The following is a 17260-nucleotide window of genomic DNA, read 5'->3' as shown; positions in this document are numbered from 1 at the left end:
AATGCATGTAACCTGCGCATGTGCCTCAACATGCGCAAGCTACTTACATCGTGTAATACACCCTTACAACATACGATCATAATCATCCTCCGAGCCTTTTCCCAACTATGTTGGGGTCGGCTTCCAGTCTGACCGGATGTAGCTGAGTACTCCTATCTGAGCTCCTCAACCCAGTTACCCAGGCAACCCAATCAATACCCCTTGCTTAAACTGGTGTCGGACTTACTGGCTTCAGACTACCCGTAACGACTGCCAAGGATGTTCAATGACAGCCGGGACCTACAGTTTAACGTGCCATCCGAAACACAGTCATTGGTGTCTAAGATATACTTAGAAAGTACGTACAAACTTAGAAAAGTTGCATTGGTACTTGCCTGACCTGGAATCGAACCCGCGCCCTCATACTCGAGAGGTTGGTTCTTTGCCCACTAGGCCACCAACGATCAATGACATAATGTAATGTCAAAAATGACGTAACATAATATTGACATTGACAGCGGAAGCCGCGAAATTTGTCGTCATCATTTTTCGTCACAAGATCAAGGTAACACCAGTGTGTCTAGGTCGTATGACGAATATATTTTTTAATGTAAGGTCACAGTTGAAAAGTTGTTTGCATCCAATTTATTTTTAGGGTAGGTAAGGAAGTTTATTTTTGGTTTATTTAGGGCAAACAATATAGAGAGGTAGGATATACCTTGATTGAAAAAGACCTTGATAATTTATTGTAATATATTTTTAAAATCAATCAAGCAAATAATAAATACATAAAATTATAAAGTTATTCATTACTAAGACAAATACTGGCGGATCAATCGATCATAAGGTTAACAGGATAGTCCATGGATGGGTGATCTTTTCATAAAGAATTCTTCCATGTTTCGGAAGGCATAATAAACTGATATGTATGTTGAACGTCATTGGCTGTCGTTGTGGGTAGACTATACAAGAGGTCCGAAGAGGTCTCGAGTACGATTCCCGGAACGGGCCGAAATCACTTTGTGGGTTATAAAAACTTTCACAAAGCAGCCCGAAATCCTGTCGGTATTACACCCCTTTGCCTGGGAGGGCGCGTGTCGCCGGCGGCGTCCCCGAATGCTACTCAGTAGCAGGCGTTGTTACAATTCCACGTCAGAGGCCGTCAGGCGGAGTTGAGAAAACTCTGACACTAGGGCTTGTTAGGTGATTAAACCTGCAGCTCACTCGATAAGAAGATGATGCGTAAATACCCTCCACCCTCCGAGCCCTTTTCCCACCTATGTTGGGGTCGGCTTCCAGTCTAACCGGATGTAGCTGAGTACCAGTGCTTTACAAGAAGCGACTGCCCTATCTGACCCCCTCAACCCAGTTACCCGGGCAACCCAATACCCCTTGGTTAGACTGGTGTCAGTAGATGCGTAAATACCCTACGCATAAGCAAATAAAAGATACGATACTTATGTCGCATGTGAATTGATTATATAAACACACAAAGCTTCCTATATTTTATGAGCTAACATTACAAAGTCAATGTTTATTCAATCAATATGCGTAAAATCATTTGTTTGATGATTAAACTTTATATTATCACCTAAACTTTATTTGTTTTTGAGTACCAAGTAGTAACTATGTGGTTTCGAGACAATATGGTCAGAAAGAATGTTACTTGTGAGATGACGGCAGATAGAAGAGTATGGAAAGTAATCAGGCGCCTGAACTCTCTCGCGTGGTGTCGGATTGCCGTCCCAGCGCGCTATGAGAGTGAAGGAATAGTGAGTGCACCTGTGTTCAAGCAAATGTGCGTGTACTATAATATGTCCTGCGCAATTGGCTGATCTCTTTACATGAGAACAGCCGCCGTAGCCGATAAATTGGCCAGGAGGACATCATCATCATCATCATCATGGAAAGTAATTAAATGGGTCCATTTTATTATATTTTTTGCCAACTTTGGCTCTTTGATGACTTACCTCCCCACTCAGAGACATTTAATGGTTACTTAAGCCATTCCTTAGTGAAGGATTTTTAGGATTTGTATGACATTCCGTCACTAAGGAGTGACTTAAGTAATAATTAAATGTCTCTGAGTGGGGAGGTTAATCTTACTTGATTGAAGAGCGGTTTAACACAAAGGACTCTGAGATTACGCTTTTTATAGATTCCAAATTAATCAACAAAATTATAATTATACAAAAACGAGATAGATATAATGGATATTATTGCAATTATGGGGACTGCAGGATACGCAGAAAAAAATAGGTTTTTCTTGTGCATGAGTAGGTATGCGATTAGAGTTTTTTTTTTAATTTCATCACGCGATCCATTGAAAGAAAACTTTTTGTCATAACAGGGGTTTTTGGTTAAATTGATACAAGAACTCTGATTCATAGGACTGCAGTTGGGTTCCGCTGGCATAGCAAAGACGACATGAAGACAGGCTTTAAAAATAGTGATTCTAATTAGCCCATATTTTAGACTAGCTTTTGCCCGAGACTTCGTTCGCGTGGAATAGTGACTTCCGGCAGATTTTTGGTTTGACCAATAGATGGCGCTATATGTCCGGAATACATTTTACTTTTTGTATTTTTTTGTAATAGAAACTATCGTATGTCCTTTCTCAAGTTCCAAACTATGTCTGTACAAAATTTCACACAAATAGGTTCACTAGTTTAGGCGTGAAGAAAATACAGACAGACGTAGTTACTTTCACAGTTATAATATTAGTTAGGATTTGCAAAAAATATGGGCACGGTTTTTTTTATTTTAACAAAACATTAAATATTTACTAAGATGACGTCACATCTATGTAAAATTTTTACCTGCCTCAAAGTGACGTAACCCAAAATGCTATCGTGTTGTATCTTCGTTGTTATTTGTTTGTGAGAGAAAACAAAAATACGAGTCCATTATTTTAGGGCTATTTCAAAAGATGGACTTATTATGTACCTACTTGTTTTTTTTCGCCATGCCTATTGTACAGAACTAAATATAATGAGGTAGGTATCATAGCGCTCCATATTATTTTTGACGTTTCTTTTCTTTTAAACAAATAAAATATTAGTTACCTTTCTGCGGTTTTTTTCTTATATGTAAATATTATTTTATCAAACAAATAGAAATGTCTGAACAAATAGAAAAACAAACAAAACAAAAAATAGAAATGTCTGAATCACAAGACGTACGAAATAAATAAATAAAAATAAATAAAAAGTATTATAAAGCAGGTATCTTAGCCCGCGGTATCAGCTGTGTTTCGAGGGTACTACTTCCCATAAAACGTATCCTATATATCCATCTCCTGATGCTAGATACCTTTCACTTTTCAGCCAAATCGGTTCAAACGTTCTTAAGTTGTAGATAGTTTCTGTAACTGACACGACTTTCTTTGTAAAATGTTCCTAATTATGTATTTATTATTAAAGGTTTTCCAACACCTTCTGTGTACAGGACCTTCTGAAAGCTTAGAGTACAGTTTTTGTTATGACTAGGACAAACAGTCGCCAATTATAGGTTAATTAATTAAAACATACCTTTGTTCACAGGCATGCCACCATACGACTGGTGGTCGGACCCGCCCGATGAGGTCAAGCTGAAGGCGTATGTGTTCAACGTGACCAACCACGAGCGGTTCCTGTTAGGGCTGGACGATAAACTCAACGTGGAAGAGATTGGACCTGTTGTTTATTTGTGAGTATTTATTTACTTCAAAAACTTTGGGTTTCCCGGGTAACTGGGTTGTGGAGGCCAGATAGGTAGTCGCTCCTGGTAAAACATTTTTCTGGTATTGTACTCCGTACTGTAGTATTGTGCAGTCAATCCCAACATACTTAGTTGGGGAAAGACTACGCAGACGATGACATACATGACTTCATAAGCCAGTTACGTAAATCATAAATAGGTACCTACCTAGTATATTATATATTTTTATTTTCCGATTGCCGTCCCTGTTGACTATGAGAGTAAAAGAATAGTGAGTGCACCTGTGTCTGCGCAAATGCTTGTGCACTATAGTATATCCTGCGCAGCTGATTGATCTCCTTATATGAAAATAGCCGCCGTCGGTGACAAAGTACTTCTTTTTGCAAAGGAATTATTTGACCAGAACTAGGAGGAGGTGCCTTAACCTTTGATCCAAGACTTACGAAGGTTTGACAGTCTCAAAATAACGTAGTATTTTGGAACATTACTTGCTTTTTAAACGCTCATCGCGTTTGTTTGCATAATTTGTCGTCACAAGGTCACTCAGAGGGCAAGGTTGAGTTCTTGGCTAGGCAGACTTTTGAGTAGATGTTTTTATAGTAAACTAGCTTTTGCCCGCAACTTCGTTCGCGTGGAATAGTGACTACCAGCAGATTTTTGATTTGACCAATAGATGGCGCTATATGTCCGGAATAATTTTATTTTTATTCTTTTTTGTAATAAAAACTATCCTATGTCCTTTCTCAAGTTTCAAACTATGTCTGTACCAAATTTCACACAAATCGGTTCAGTAGTTTAGGCGTGAAGAAAAGACAGACAGACAGACAGACAGACAGACAGAGTTACTTTCGCATTTATAATATTAGTTTGGATGCACACATGTGGCCATTTAAATATTACGCAAGCATGACGGCAATCCGACCGGAGAGAGATCAGGCGCGACCGACATTAACGTGCTCCCCGATGTACGGGTGTTTCAATCGCCAACTTCCAGACTACGGGCTGCTCTGTGAAAGTTTCTAACCCACAAAGCACTTTCAGCCCGTTTATATGGGTAGAGAAAAGGGCGTCTTTGCTGATTATTTTTTGACTAGCATTGGTGTTTCACCAGCGTCCCGTATGAACTATTTACTTCCGATAAAAAGTAAAGAGTATAACCTGCCTCGATAAATAAGCTATCTAACACAAAAATATTTTTTCTAATTGTACCAGTGGCTCCTGAAACCAGCGAATTCAATAAAACTCATCAGCTTTATTATATTAGTATAGTTATCGGCACGGATATTGAGCTCTCGACGGAAGAGTGGGGATCGCTTTGCGCACTGTACACTTAAGGCAATAAACCAATAAATCACTTCTGCGCAGGTGAAGGTCAGGGCTCAATATCCATGCCGATGATTATATGCATCTCTCTTCGTAAATACACTTTCTTCTTCTTTTCTATTTTCTTCAATAAACAGATGTTTAATTTAAACGTTCATTGTCAAGTGCCCAATAAGTAATGTCTGGTTAAAAGTTACAAGGAACTACATAACGGCAGTTAGCGTTAAGGTCAGGCAAGTGATGCAACTCTATTATGCCTAATGTTTAACGGGTTTAAGGTTTTTGACCAGTAAAAGCTATGAAAAAGTGTGCATGGCTGACTTCAGAAGGGCAAAGATATTTTCTATTTCTACATATATGGGAAGGCAAGAAATGCAATAAATGAAATATGTACCTACTATGGAAATCAAGCCAGCTGTTCTTGAGTTATTATATCTACCTAGTTGTGAATAACACAACTTTTTCAGTTTCATAACAGTATTCAAAACGCCACACTACACCACACCCGGGTGAAATAGTTATTTGTTATACAAGAATGCAAAGTTGCTTTTTAACCGCGGGCTCAATTTTGATGACGGAGCAAGCGAAGGATTCTAAAATTGAAACACGAGCGTAGCGAGTGTTTCAATAATTAGAATCCTGAGCGATAGCGAGGGAATCAAAAGAGCACAGGGTGAAAAATCTTTGCACTCGAGTGCAACATGTAACTTTTCATCCCACCTCATCGAGGAAAAAAAACAAAATGGCGCGCACGTATGAGTAAATATCAAATTAAAAAGAAGTTCCTATTAAAGTTCATTTATTTGAAAACTCAGTTTAAAAATGAACCGGTATTAAAAATCTATGTAAAAACAATGATAAAAATGACTTAATTAATTGAATAATTATTTTAAGCAGTATTTCATTTGTTTGAAAAGTCTTATCAAGATTGTCACAAATGGAGTATTGCACACGATGTTCTAAGTTCAAATCACTTTGCCGCTCTAGAGGATAAAAACGACTTTTGCGCTCAGATATCAAAGGATAAAACTACTCTTTCCGAGATGGTGGGATGAAAAATACCTTATGTACCTTAAGCTATATTGTTGCCAATTTTCATCAAAATCCTCTTATTTAAGCCATCTGCACGTAAAGAATAGTACCTAACTAACTAACACTCACAAACTTTCGCCTCTACTAGCCTGATGTAGTGACGATATCTTAGCTTTTACTACACCATCGCCCCATACTATCAAAACACATAAAGCATTCATAGTACAAACAAAAAATAAGGAAGTTACACAAGAAGAATACAGATGGTTTTTTCTTATTTATGGTTTCTTCAAAAAGGAAGATTTTTTTCGTTCATGTGCATCGATTTCTGTGGGTGTTGGGTCGCGATTTGGTATTTATAGATTTTGGGGTTTTCCCTTCAAAAGGTTACTGGTAGTACCTAGGTAAATACTCGTGTTAACTGGCCGAGATTTGAAATGGGATCTTGGGCTTGCAACTTCGTCTCTTTGTACTCGTCTTTGAAACCTTCCAAGGGTTATTTGGGCTCTTGAAGGAACATGTGTACTTTCGTTAGTAGGTATGTAAGAGTCTGACACTCCCTTCCACTCCACAAACGACGAGGGTTTACTAGATTCCTAACTTAGCACATGTCAAAAATGGGCTCATCTTTTATTATGTAGTGCACCAACTGCAATACTACCAAATAAAAAAAAATAAAAAACTTTTTCAATAACACTTTACAGTCGAATCATGATTACCCTAGTTACTTAATTATTTCACTTAATAGTACTACTTAATTAAAATAATATTTTACGGTATTGAAGTACCTACTCCAGTGAAGCTTATCATCATTACCCTGCCCATATCCCAAATTCGTCGGCGCAGCATGTCTTCTTCCACACCTTCCTATCTAACGAATTATGCACCCTAGAGAACACACCGTTAGACTGGGTACCAGGTTTCTTAATCATACTTTTATCTACATTTCCAGAGAGAAGCTGCTCCACTCCAACGTGCACTTCAACGAGAACAGCACGATGACGTACACGGCGCGCCGGTTCCCGATATTCCTGCCGGAGCACAACACTGTCGATCTTAACGCTACCATTATAGTGCCCAATGTCGCTGTACTGGTGAGTAATCACTCAATCTTGGCTGCAAAAGGCACTTTTTGACCTCAAAAATGTACAAAAGACAGCCCACAAAACGCCCGCCCTTCACCTCTTCCTCTGTGTTTTTACTGGGAAGAAGAAGTGGTGCAACAAACTCCCCAGCAAATATTATAGTTATAGTGCCCAATGTCGCTGTGCTGGTGAGTCATCATCATCTGTCTAGCTTTTTCCTATGTTGGGGTCGGCTTCCAGTCTAACTGGATGCAGCTAAGTACCAGTGTCTTACAAGGAGCGCCTGCCTATCTGACCTCTTCAGCACTGTTACCTGGGCAACCCAATATCCCTTAGTAAGACTGGTTGTCAGACTTACTGGCTTCTGACTACCCGTAACGACTGCTAAGGATGATGTTAAATGTGGTCGTTCATTGCGTCAATTGTAGTAATCTTAGTAAATAGTTGTTTTAAGAAGAATAACTGACATCCATGTTGTCGCTGAAAATGGGCCTAAATGATTAGGTGCAATACCTACAAGCCAAAAGTCATACATTAACCATAATAAGAATAAATAATCCGATAAAATGAGCAACACGGATATAGCATAGTAAAATCCCGAATTAAAAATAATGTCATCATTGTTTTTTTGTGGTGCACATACCATAACAAAAAAAAAACTTTAAATCATATAAGTACTCTTTAGTATTTTTATATGTTAGGCTACATACTTGGGTCATTATTTGACCAGCAATTATGTATGTTTTTAGGCCCCACTTGCAGGTTTTTTTCTTAAAACGATGGCGGAAAATATTGATTTGTTATTAGAGTTCCGTAAGCAAAGAGAAAAATGGGACCCGTTTCTAACACAGACGTAGAAATATTTTCCAATTAGGCAGAATAAAGCTTTAAATTTAACTACTGTATAAACTGGAACCACCTATGTTCTATACAAATAAATATTTCTCTCTATCTAACACTTCGTTGTGCTTCTGACATAATGCTTTGTCTCCATGAACCGTGATAGTTAAATAAAACTAGAATTAAAAAACACAATAATTTAAGAGGATTCTTACGACTAGACTCGTTTTAAATAATATACCCTTCGTAGGTAAGTCCAAATCTCACTTGGTCGGATTTTTTATTAATAATTTATTGAACCCTAACGAACTTTTCAACACAGAAAATAAGTCATGCAGTTCAATTCACAGTTTTTTTTATTTAGGGGTGACTATTTTTGGACACTATTGTACCTGTTCATTTAGGTATATAAGATAGGTTAATTACATTAATCATTTTTATGGGGATATACTCAGAATCTTTGGGGATTTAGGGTCACCAACAAAAAATATGTGTCATGGTATATTTATCACTCATCAGTAAATAAGTGCATCATGATTGAGCAAGCGTCGTGATTATCACTTAATCCTTCTCCGTGTGAGAGGAGGCCGCAGCCCAGCAGTAGGACGATACAAAGGCTGATGATGGATGATGATGATGAGGTGTTAAATAGGGACAGAAATCAAGGGCACGTTTAATATTTACCTTTAAACGAGGAAAATAACAATACCATGAAAAACCATAAAATTACCATTCAAAATGCATAGGAACGCAAAATTCTATATGTTTTATTAAACATAAACCATTAGGTACTTAACCTATGCTAATATGGTCAAGGACTCAAAAACAATTTAAATAATAATAGGTTTCTAAACAAAGAGGATATAGTACTCTACTATTTTTCAAATCAAAATACCGTTTAGATGTATTTCCGCGCAATCAAAATGCCTTATTAAACCAAGGAGGTGTTATTTAGCACTACATATAACGTCCTTTTTTTTTAACGACGTCAAAAATCATCAAATGCCCCCTCCCACTGTGGGTTAGCAGCTGTGAGGGAGTGTCAGACTCTTACTGACTAAAAACCGTCGTCGTGTTCCGTCGTAGGCCTTTTATGTACCAGGACCGCGGTATCTCTTTCGAACAACCCGCAGCCCCGGCAGGCCATGGCCCTACTGGGCCCTGCTTTACATATAACGTCCTCAACTCCTTATTCACGTATTTTCCCAATATGTAACTTTAATCATCATCATCTCCCGAGCCTTCTTCCAACTATGTTGGGGTCGGCTTCCAGTCCAACCGGTTGCAGCTGAGTACCAGTATTTTTCAAGGAGCCATTGCCTATCTGACCTCCTCAACCCATTTACTCGGGCTACCCAATAACCCTACGTAAGACTGGTTGTCAGACTTACTAGCTTCTAACTATCCATAATGACTGCCAAAGACATTCAATGACAGCCGGAACTCACAGTTTAACGTGTTTTAACCTAAGATCAGCCAACAACATGATGTACTACCTTTTTCTTGCCCTTTTTGACCAATCATGATATCTAGACAGTTGGGATTATTCTAAAATATAAATAAAGTCATGTTTCATCTTCTTTCCAGGGTATATTCTCCTACCTCCACGACGCGAACTACTTCGTGAAGACGCTACTTCGATCCCTGGTCACCATGTACAATCGGGAACCCTTCGTCAAGAAGACTATATACGAACACCTGTGGAACTTCACCGATCCCGTGTTGGATATGTCCAAGAACTTGGCTCCGGGGCTGGTGCCGGTCAACAATGCTGGCATGCTGGCTAGAGTGAGTAGATTTATTGATATAAATTGAAGGTTCTTTCAACCCTCAATCTTTGCAGGTTTTAATTTTATTTTCATTAATTTTTAGATTTATTTCCTTAAGAACAGATAGATTAGCTTTTTAGGTGTGTTTGTGTCTATGTAAAAATGTGTGTTTACTTAAAATAAATAGTACTTAGGAACTGCTTACTTTTTAGACTTCTACTTATCATGTAATTAAAACTTCTGGAACATCAAGTTCGCGTTGGAATTGGAATTGAATTTGGCCGCCAACAAATGAAATTAAGTGCTCTCAAGAGCTTTAGGTTTCATCACTGTTGAGCCATGTTGAAAAAGTGATTATACTTACGGCCAGTTACTTCATCAAAAGTTAAAGTAAAAGTAACGGTCAAATTCGTTTTTTCAAGGCTAAAGTGACAGCAAAACTAATAGAAAAATTGAATTTGACCGTTACTTTAACTTTAGACATTACTTTGACTTTTACTTTGGCTTTAACTTTTGATGAAGAAACTGGCTGTTAGTATCTATTCAAAATTACCTATACTCCTTGCATTTACATCGGTTTAGTAGTTTGAACGTGGAAGTGCAACAGAGAGACCAATTCGATTCACCATTTGAATTAAAAAAAACTATCTAATCTTAATGTCTGTCTTCAGATTTACGCCGACTTCACAGACGAGATGACAGTTAAAATAGGTCCTCAGTGGGGTCACAAGGAGTTCTTCCAGATCGACCGGTTCAGGGGAGAACCACAGCTCCCTGGATTTGATCCTGATGTGAGTACATTTACAACTTAAGTTACACTTGCAAGAGTTGCAAGGGGGTTCCCCCGCGTCTGATAGGAACTACTCCGCACGCCATGATAAAAAGTAGTCTCCCTGCATGGGCTATGTACTCGTAACTTTTTTTTTACGACTTCAAAAATCTTCAAATGACCCCGCTGTGGGTTAACAGCGGTGAGGGAGTGTCAGACTCTTACTGAATAAAAACCATCGTGTTCCGTCGTAGGCCTTTTATGTACCATCATCATCATCATCTCAGCCATAAGACGTCCACTGCTGAACATAGGCCTCCCCCTTAGATCTCCACAGATACCTGTTGGAGGCGACCTGCATCCAGCGTCTTTCGGCGACCTTCATCTACCAGGGCCGCAGTAACTCTTTCGAACAATCCCGCAGCCCCGGCAGGCCTTGTCCCTACTGGGCCCCGTTGGGGTTGCTGACATCTCTTTGAGATGTACTCGTAACTTTGAAATAAGTTTTCAACTGGACCCAGTAGCTGACTGTTGGGATAGACACGTTTTCTTAAAACGCGCCAATCTCAGGAACTACTAGTCCGATCTTCTGTTTATGTAGGTGCGTGAAATTGCCCCAACGGGACGCGGGTAAACCCGCTAACAAAAGCTAGAGACGCGAGGAAAGGTAACAAGGAATATTTATTTGTATTAATTGAAGAAATTAAATGGTTTTCCAGGTATGTCCAGACCGTATCTTCGGTTCTACAGAAGGCGTGATGTACGCTCAACGACTAACCAAGCAAGATGTTCTCAAATATTGGAGAAAAACTGTCTGCAAACTGATGCCGCTGTATTTTGATAGTGAGTATAATTCCTAGACTTATTTTCGGCAAAGTTCTGGGGCCTGATTCTCCTAAGTTAATAATGTCAAAATTGAATAGAAATTTAATCGCAATAGCAGTTTTAACCATATCGGGCATTCTGCTACTAAAATAAGACCAATCGTATTCCAACGACATTCGATTGGTTTGTGATTGGCCTATAAGGTAGTCTTTTCTACAATCATATTGCAATCGTAAATCATTTGCAGACAATATGATTCCTTATTATACAGAAAAGGATAAAAACGTTTATTTAAAAGAAAAATAGCGAAATACCACAAACGCTTCAATCGTAATTGAGTCGTGATTGGATCTCAGTCGGATGTGAATCGTGTTTCGCTTAAATAAAATTAGTGGAATCGGGCCCCAGCTAACTCTGGGGATAACCGACCGTATACTCCGAATCATCTTCTTTGTTATTTATCCAAGACATTAAAACCTCCATTAATCCATTTCAGGTGAGCTGACGATGCACAACGTCCCTCTATACAGGTATAACCTGTCAGAAAATGTCTTCGACCGTGTGACCAACGGTACTGACTGCTATGATACCGTGCCGAGCCTACATCAAGGACTCAGCGATGCTTCCAAGTGTTATTTTGGTGAGAATTTATTCCTTGACTTACTGAAAGGTTTCCATCAAATCTTCATCATTATCTGCCAAGCCTTGTCCACCTAGGTTGGCGTCGGCTTTCAGTCTAACCGTATGCAGCTGAGTACCGGTGTTTTACAAGGAGCGAATACCTATCTGACCTCCTCAACCCAGTTACCCAAGCAACCCACCCAATACCTCTTGGTTAGACTTCGCGTAACGACTGCCAGAGATATTCAATGACAGCCGGGACTTACAGTTTAACGTGCCATCCGAAACACAGTCATTGGTGTCCAAGATATACTTAGAAAGTAAATACAAACTTAGAAAAGTTGCATTGGTACTTGCCTGACCTGGAATCGAACCCACACACTCATACCTTACTACTAATAACTTAAAGTTTTTATAAACATATTTTTTCAGATTTCCCAATGGTGGTATCATTCCCCCATTTCTACACAGGGGGAGTCCCTAAAGATCAGTTTGTGACCGGTCTCAAACCTGACAGGCTGAAACATAACTCATTCGTTATTTTGGAACCAGTAAGTATAATATTGTAAATATCTTCCTGGGTAGCCCTTTTCCTCGAGTCTTTGGAAATTTGCAAGAAGCTCATTCATTATTGAAACTCGTTAAACTAATTCATAATGCTAAAATAGCCAAAAAAACTAGAAGGGCAGAGAAATGATGAAGAGAACATAATTAAGTTCACTTGTGCACTTTAAAGACTCGGTCCTGAATAAATAGTACCCTACGGCCTTGCTCGATAAAAGGGCTATAAACCACAGATTTTTTTCAAATACGTCTGGACCTATTCCCAGTTCCTGAAATTACTATTCAAAAAAACTCTTCAGCTTTATGAAGCTGAAGATATATATTAGTATAGATTAATCAGAACTATTTTTTCTCCAGTACACAGGAACGCCATTCGAAGCTGTAGCGAGAATGCAGAGCAACTTAAGAGTCCACGACCTTTCAGGCTTCGATGAAAAGTTTGCAAAGCTCTCCAATACAGTCATACCTTTGTTCTGGGCTGAATATGTAAGTATCATTAAGATATCCAATACTTGCCCCAGCAGACGTCATCGCGTCAGCTCTCGCTGAAAGTCAGCGCTGAGGCTTTTGTCACGTATATGGTCTCAGTATTATGCTGAGCGAGGGCCGTTTCACGCGGGTGTGACACATATCTCCCGCTACTGTATTTCTAATTGTAATACGTCTTTTTTATTTCTAACTTTTTGTACATTTTATATTTATTTATTTTTTGTGTCACGCTGTGTCACATGTGAATAAACGAATTCTTCCTCATGCAGTCGGATAAATAGTTAGAAATCTCTCTATCGCTCTATGGTTGGCTGTTAGAGAACCCAACTGTGTGTTAAGTTCGCCTTTTTACATAACTTCTCTGTATTGTATGTGCAGTAAAAAGTAATAATAAAAATACCCTATATATGAAACAGTCTTCAAAGTTCCATCTAACTCTCTCCAAGAGTCATTTAAATTGGATAACTATTACATAAATAGTTATTGTTGAGTTTTGCACCGAGGTCATAACAAGATCCTCCCGGGTTTCGGAAAGCCCGACTGTCATTTATACATCCGTAAAAGCTGTTACTAATAGTAATCTGAGAAGTCAGAAGCTCCGCAGTCTGATATCAGTCTGAGTTCTGATATTAGACGGTCGTTCCTCTTAAACACTGGTACTCAATCGTGACGAGTAGTCAGTCAGAAGCCAGACAGTCTGACATCCGAGGTTGGTCCGGGTAACTTGATTGAGGAGATCAGATAGGCAGTCGCTCCATGAGGCACACTGGTACTCAGCTGCATCCTGTTAGACTGGAAGTTGACCCCAACATAGTTGGGAAATGGCTAGACAGGCAGTTGATGAGAACTCTATTCATTAAAAAACACGCAATTTTAATGTCTTCTTTTTTTTTCAGCACCAAGAAGGACTTCCAGCCAAAATAAGACGGGCAGTTTTCTTCACAAGAGTGATTCTACCACCTTTATCTATAATTATTTCTACATTAATGGCCCTTCTCGGCGTTTACTTATTAACCAAACAAATATACAGAAGTAATTTAGAAAGTGACATCTTAAAAACTATTTTAATATTAAAAAGTAAAAACGCAACGAACAATAAGGTTTTGGCCTTCGAAAAGGAAACTTTTTTGAAAGCTAGTTAATTCTTTTTATATTTTTTTTATAGGTTGTACTTACTTGTCTTTGAATCGGTATTTTTTAAGGTTCGTATTTTTGCTAATGAAATATTTGTCTGAGGACCGGTTTATGTGTTTGCTTAGCGACCGTTGCCAATATTTTATCTATGTAGGTATAATATCTATCTGTTAATTTGTTCACTATACCAAAAGATAGAATTTTGAGTCCAGCCCCATACAAGTTATGTCCAATTTCTAAGCAAAACAGTATGTAGAAATAATACAGTTGATAGCTTATAGCAAAGATTAGTTCGTATTTAATTTTATTTAAACGTGCAGAGAACGTAAGGTCTGATATTTGTGCCTGTTTATATCTTAGAAAACTATTCGTAGTTACATCGCGCTATGAGAGTGAAGGAATAGTGAGTGCACCTGTGTCCAAGCAAATGCTCGTGCACTATAATATGTCCTGCGCAGCTGGCTGATCTCCCTATATGAGAACAGCCGCCGTGGCCAACAATCGGCTAAGACGCGATTATTTACTTGAAAAAAAATGCGTTTTCACTCGAAACTCGTCACACAGATTTTTCGCAAAACCTTCAAAAAATACTTCGATTCAAGGCATTTGTGAATATTTCTATTTAAGGGAAAAGGTAAACTATGTAAAATATAAAGACTGAATATCATAATTTTCATGACAAGGCCAAAGTAAACGCGAAATTTTAAGAAAATTTATGTTTTTTTAGTAAATTTTTTAATGTTTAATCTTTCTTTCTTCCTATCTACCTCAGTGTTAAAATAGAAATATTGTAAGGTCGTTTTGAAAACTAGCTGCCGACTGCAACTGTCAAATGTTTTCAAGCCACGATTGCATGAAAACAATTGATATCTGAGGATTGCACGTGCTGCTGCCGCTTCGATCCAAAACGGTTTCATGTAAATACATACAAACCAGGGGCCCGATTCTCCTAAGTTAATACCTAATGTTAAAATCGAATAGAAATCGAATCGCAATATGATCGCAACAGCAGTTTTAAACTTTTAACCATATCAGGCATTCTGCTACTAAGACCAATCGTATTTCAATGACATTTGATTGGTGCGTGCGCCATTGGTCTGCCTTTTGGTCTAGATACGGTAGTTTGCTCTACAATCATATTGCAATCGTAAATAATTTGCAGACAATATGATTCATTATTGAATCACAGAAAATGATAAAAACGTTTATTTAAAAAATAGCGGAATGCCACATACGCTTCAATCGCAATTGAGTCGTGATTGAATCTCAGTCGAATGTGAATCGTATGTCGCTTAAGTAAAATTAGGAGAATCGGGCCCCTGTAGTGCAACTGCTGCGGCCGACTTCATGCAGTCGGCAATTGACATTCAAAACTTTCCTTAAAAAAACTTTATCTGCGAGAAAAATACCAAAACCTTTTCTTTCTTTTGTTTTTTTTTTTGTATAATTTGGAATACAGATTGTGTATTTCAAATTAAGCATGTTTTGGGTTCCGCATCTAAATGTTGTCAAATAATTTTATGAAAAACAAATCTGTATCAATTTAAGTTCAGTTTAATATACGGACTTATTTATTTATTTAACAGTTTATGTACCTACACAGTTTATGAGACAAGAAGAAAAATAGACAAGCCCGCAATTTATAGCTACAATTAGTTTGACTTTCGTAAAGTTAGCTAACTTCATAGGCGCAAAATTATTTGATAAATTTAAAAAGCAAACTATACATATGCTACGGAACTTAAAATATGTCTAGTTAGTCTAATTGGCCAGTTTTTTTACTATGAATGTACACATTTATTTTTATTACAAAATGTATTTCTTAGGCGCTCTCTAGACGGTCAATATTATTGCGCAATATTGAGGTGGAAATATTGTGCAATCTGTACTTCTTGTACCTTACTTGTGCTATCTATACTAATATTATAGAGAGGAAACATTTATTTAAAATTTGTTTGTACCTTAAAAGCTCCGAAGCTACTAAGCCTCACTCGCGTCCCGAAACAACTACTGCCCGTAATGGGATAAAATATACCATACTGTGTTACACGGGAAGAGTGTAGCTTTCCAACAGTGAAAGAAGTTTTAAAATCAGTCCAGTAATTCTTTAGGCTATCCATTTACCAACAAAACTACATTTTTCCTCTTTATAATATTAGTATAAATAGGTTTCATCACTGTAATTGAGCAATGTTAAAAAATGAATATAAATAAAATTGATGCATGGTCCTTTGCACAATGTCGTAATATTGCGCAATTATATTGTACCGTCTTTGGACTGCCTTATGTTTATTCTTTTAGCTCCAATTTTTATTTTTAATTATTTTTTTAGTATAAAGGTGTATGTTAATAAAATTAATGCATTCGGGGTAGCTTGTAGCTGTGATTGTTCCTAATTTAATGTAATTAAACTTTGCTCACTGTTAGATTTAAGATTTTTAAATAAATAAAATAAAACAATGTGAAAATTAAAAATGTGTTTTTTTTTTTCAATTTCCTGGTGTTCTTTTCTAATATATAGAAGTTAGTAAGAAATAGGAAGATAACAAACAAATTCAGCAGAAGATTCATCTTGCCTTATTTTACAAGATACATATCTAGCCTGTAATAACTATCAAAGGAGACTACCATTAAATTACATTTTTTTAAATATTTTTTTTCAAATTGGAGATGCACTGACTGGGCGATTGATACATTGGACCTAAATGCTACTGCACATAGTATCGGGTTTGATTCGGAGACGAGCTAAAGCCACTAATGTATGAGTAAGTACATAAGAGAGTACGTGAAGGCGTACATTGGACGAGTACATAACGGAAGTCCATAAGAGGGTATATAGGGGTAGTACATTTTTACAACAATTGCATTTGTTGTCATAGCTGCACCAAAACTTAAACCATCTTTGAAAATGTTAACGTCCACGGTTCTTTGGGATACAGTTGCGTGAATAGTCTCAGTAAAAGGGTCATAATTTTTTCTTAGGATACAGAACAATAAAAATACCGGCAAGAACAATAAAAATATTGTCAAGCGTTTTGTTTTTATAATATTTGAATTTGTAAGTTAAATTATAACATCCAACAAAATAATCAGTATCATATTTATTTTCTTTTATTAATATACATAATATT

The 17260-nt window shown here is 37.6% G+C and overlaps 1 protein-coding gene across 1 annotated transcript in view; it reads left to right on the top strand.

The window, feature by feature from the left end:
* The window catches only part of LOC110382648 (scavenger receptor class B member 1), a 48437-nt gene extending 31842 nt beyond the window's left edge, over positions 1-16595 (top strand). The window contains exons 4-12 of the mRNA XM_064042688.1: positions 3522-3666; positions 6986-7127; positions 9546-9746; positions 10399-10518; positions 11216-11339; positions 11818-11961; positions 12375-12493; positions 12864-12992; positions 13892-16595. Of these exons, the coding sequence (XP_063898758.1) occupies positions 3522-3666; positions 6986-7127; positions 9546-9746; positions 10399-10518; positions 11216-11339; positions 11818-11961; positions 12375-12493; positions 12864-12992; positions 13892-14137 (1370 nt within the window). The 3' untranslated portion in view covers positions 14138-16595. The remainder of the gene's footprint in view (positions 1-3521; positions 3667-6985; positions 7128-9545; positions 9747-10398; positions 10519-11215; positions 11340-11817; positions 11962-12374; positions 12494-12863; positions 12993-13891) is intronic.
* The last annotated feature ends 665 nt before the right edge of the window (positions 16596-17260 follow it).

Source organism: Helicoverpa armigera, chromosome 29 (assembly GCF_030705265.1).
Source record: "Helicoverpa armigera isolate CAAS_96S chromosome 29, ASM3070526v1, whole genome shotgun sequence".
In the NCBI taxonomy this organism is placed as follows: Eukaryota; Metazoa; Arthropoda; class Insecta; order Lepidoptera; family Noctuidae; genus Helicoverpa; species Helicoverpa armigera.
Note: the sequence above shows the minus strand (reverse complement) of the source record. Positions and strands in the feature narration are given on the sequence as shown.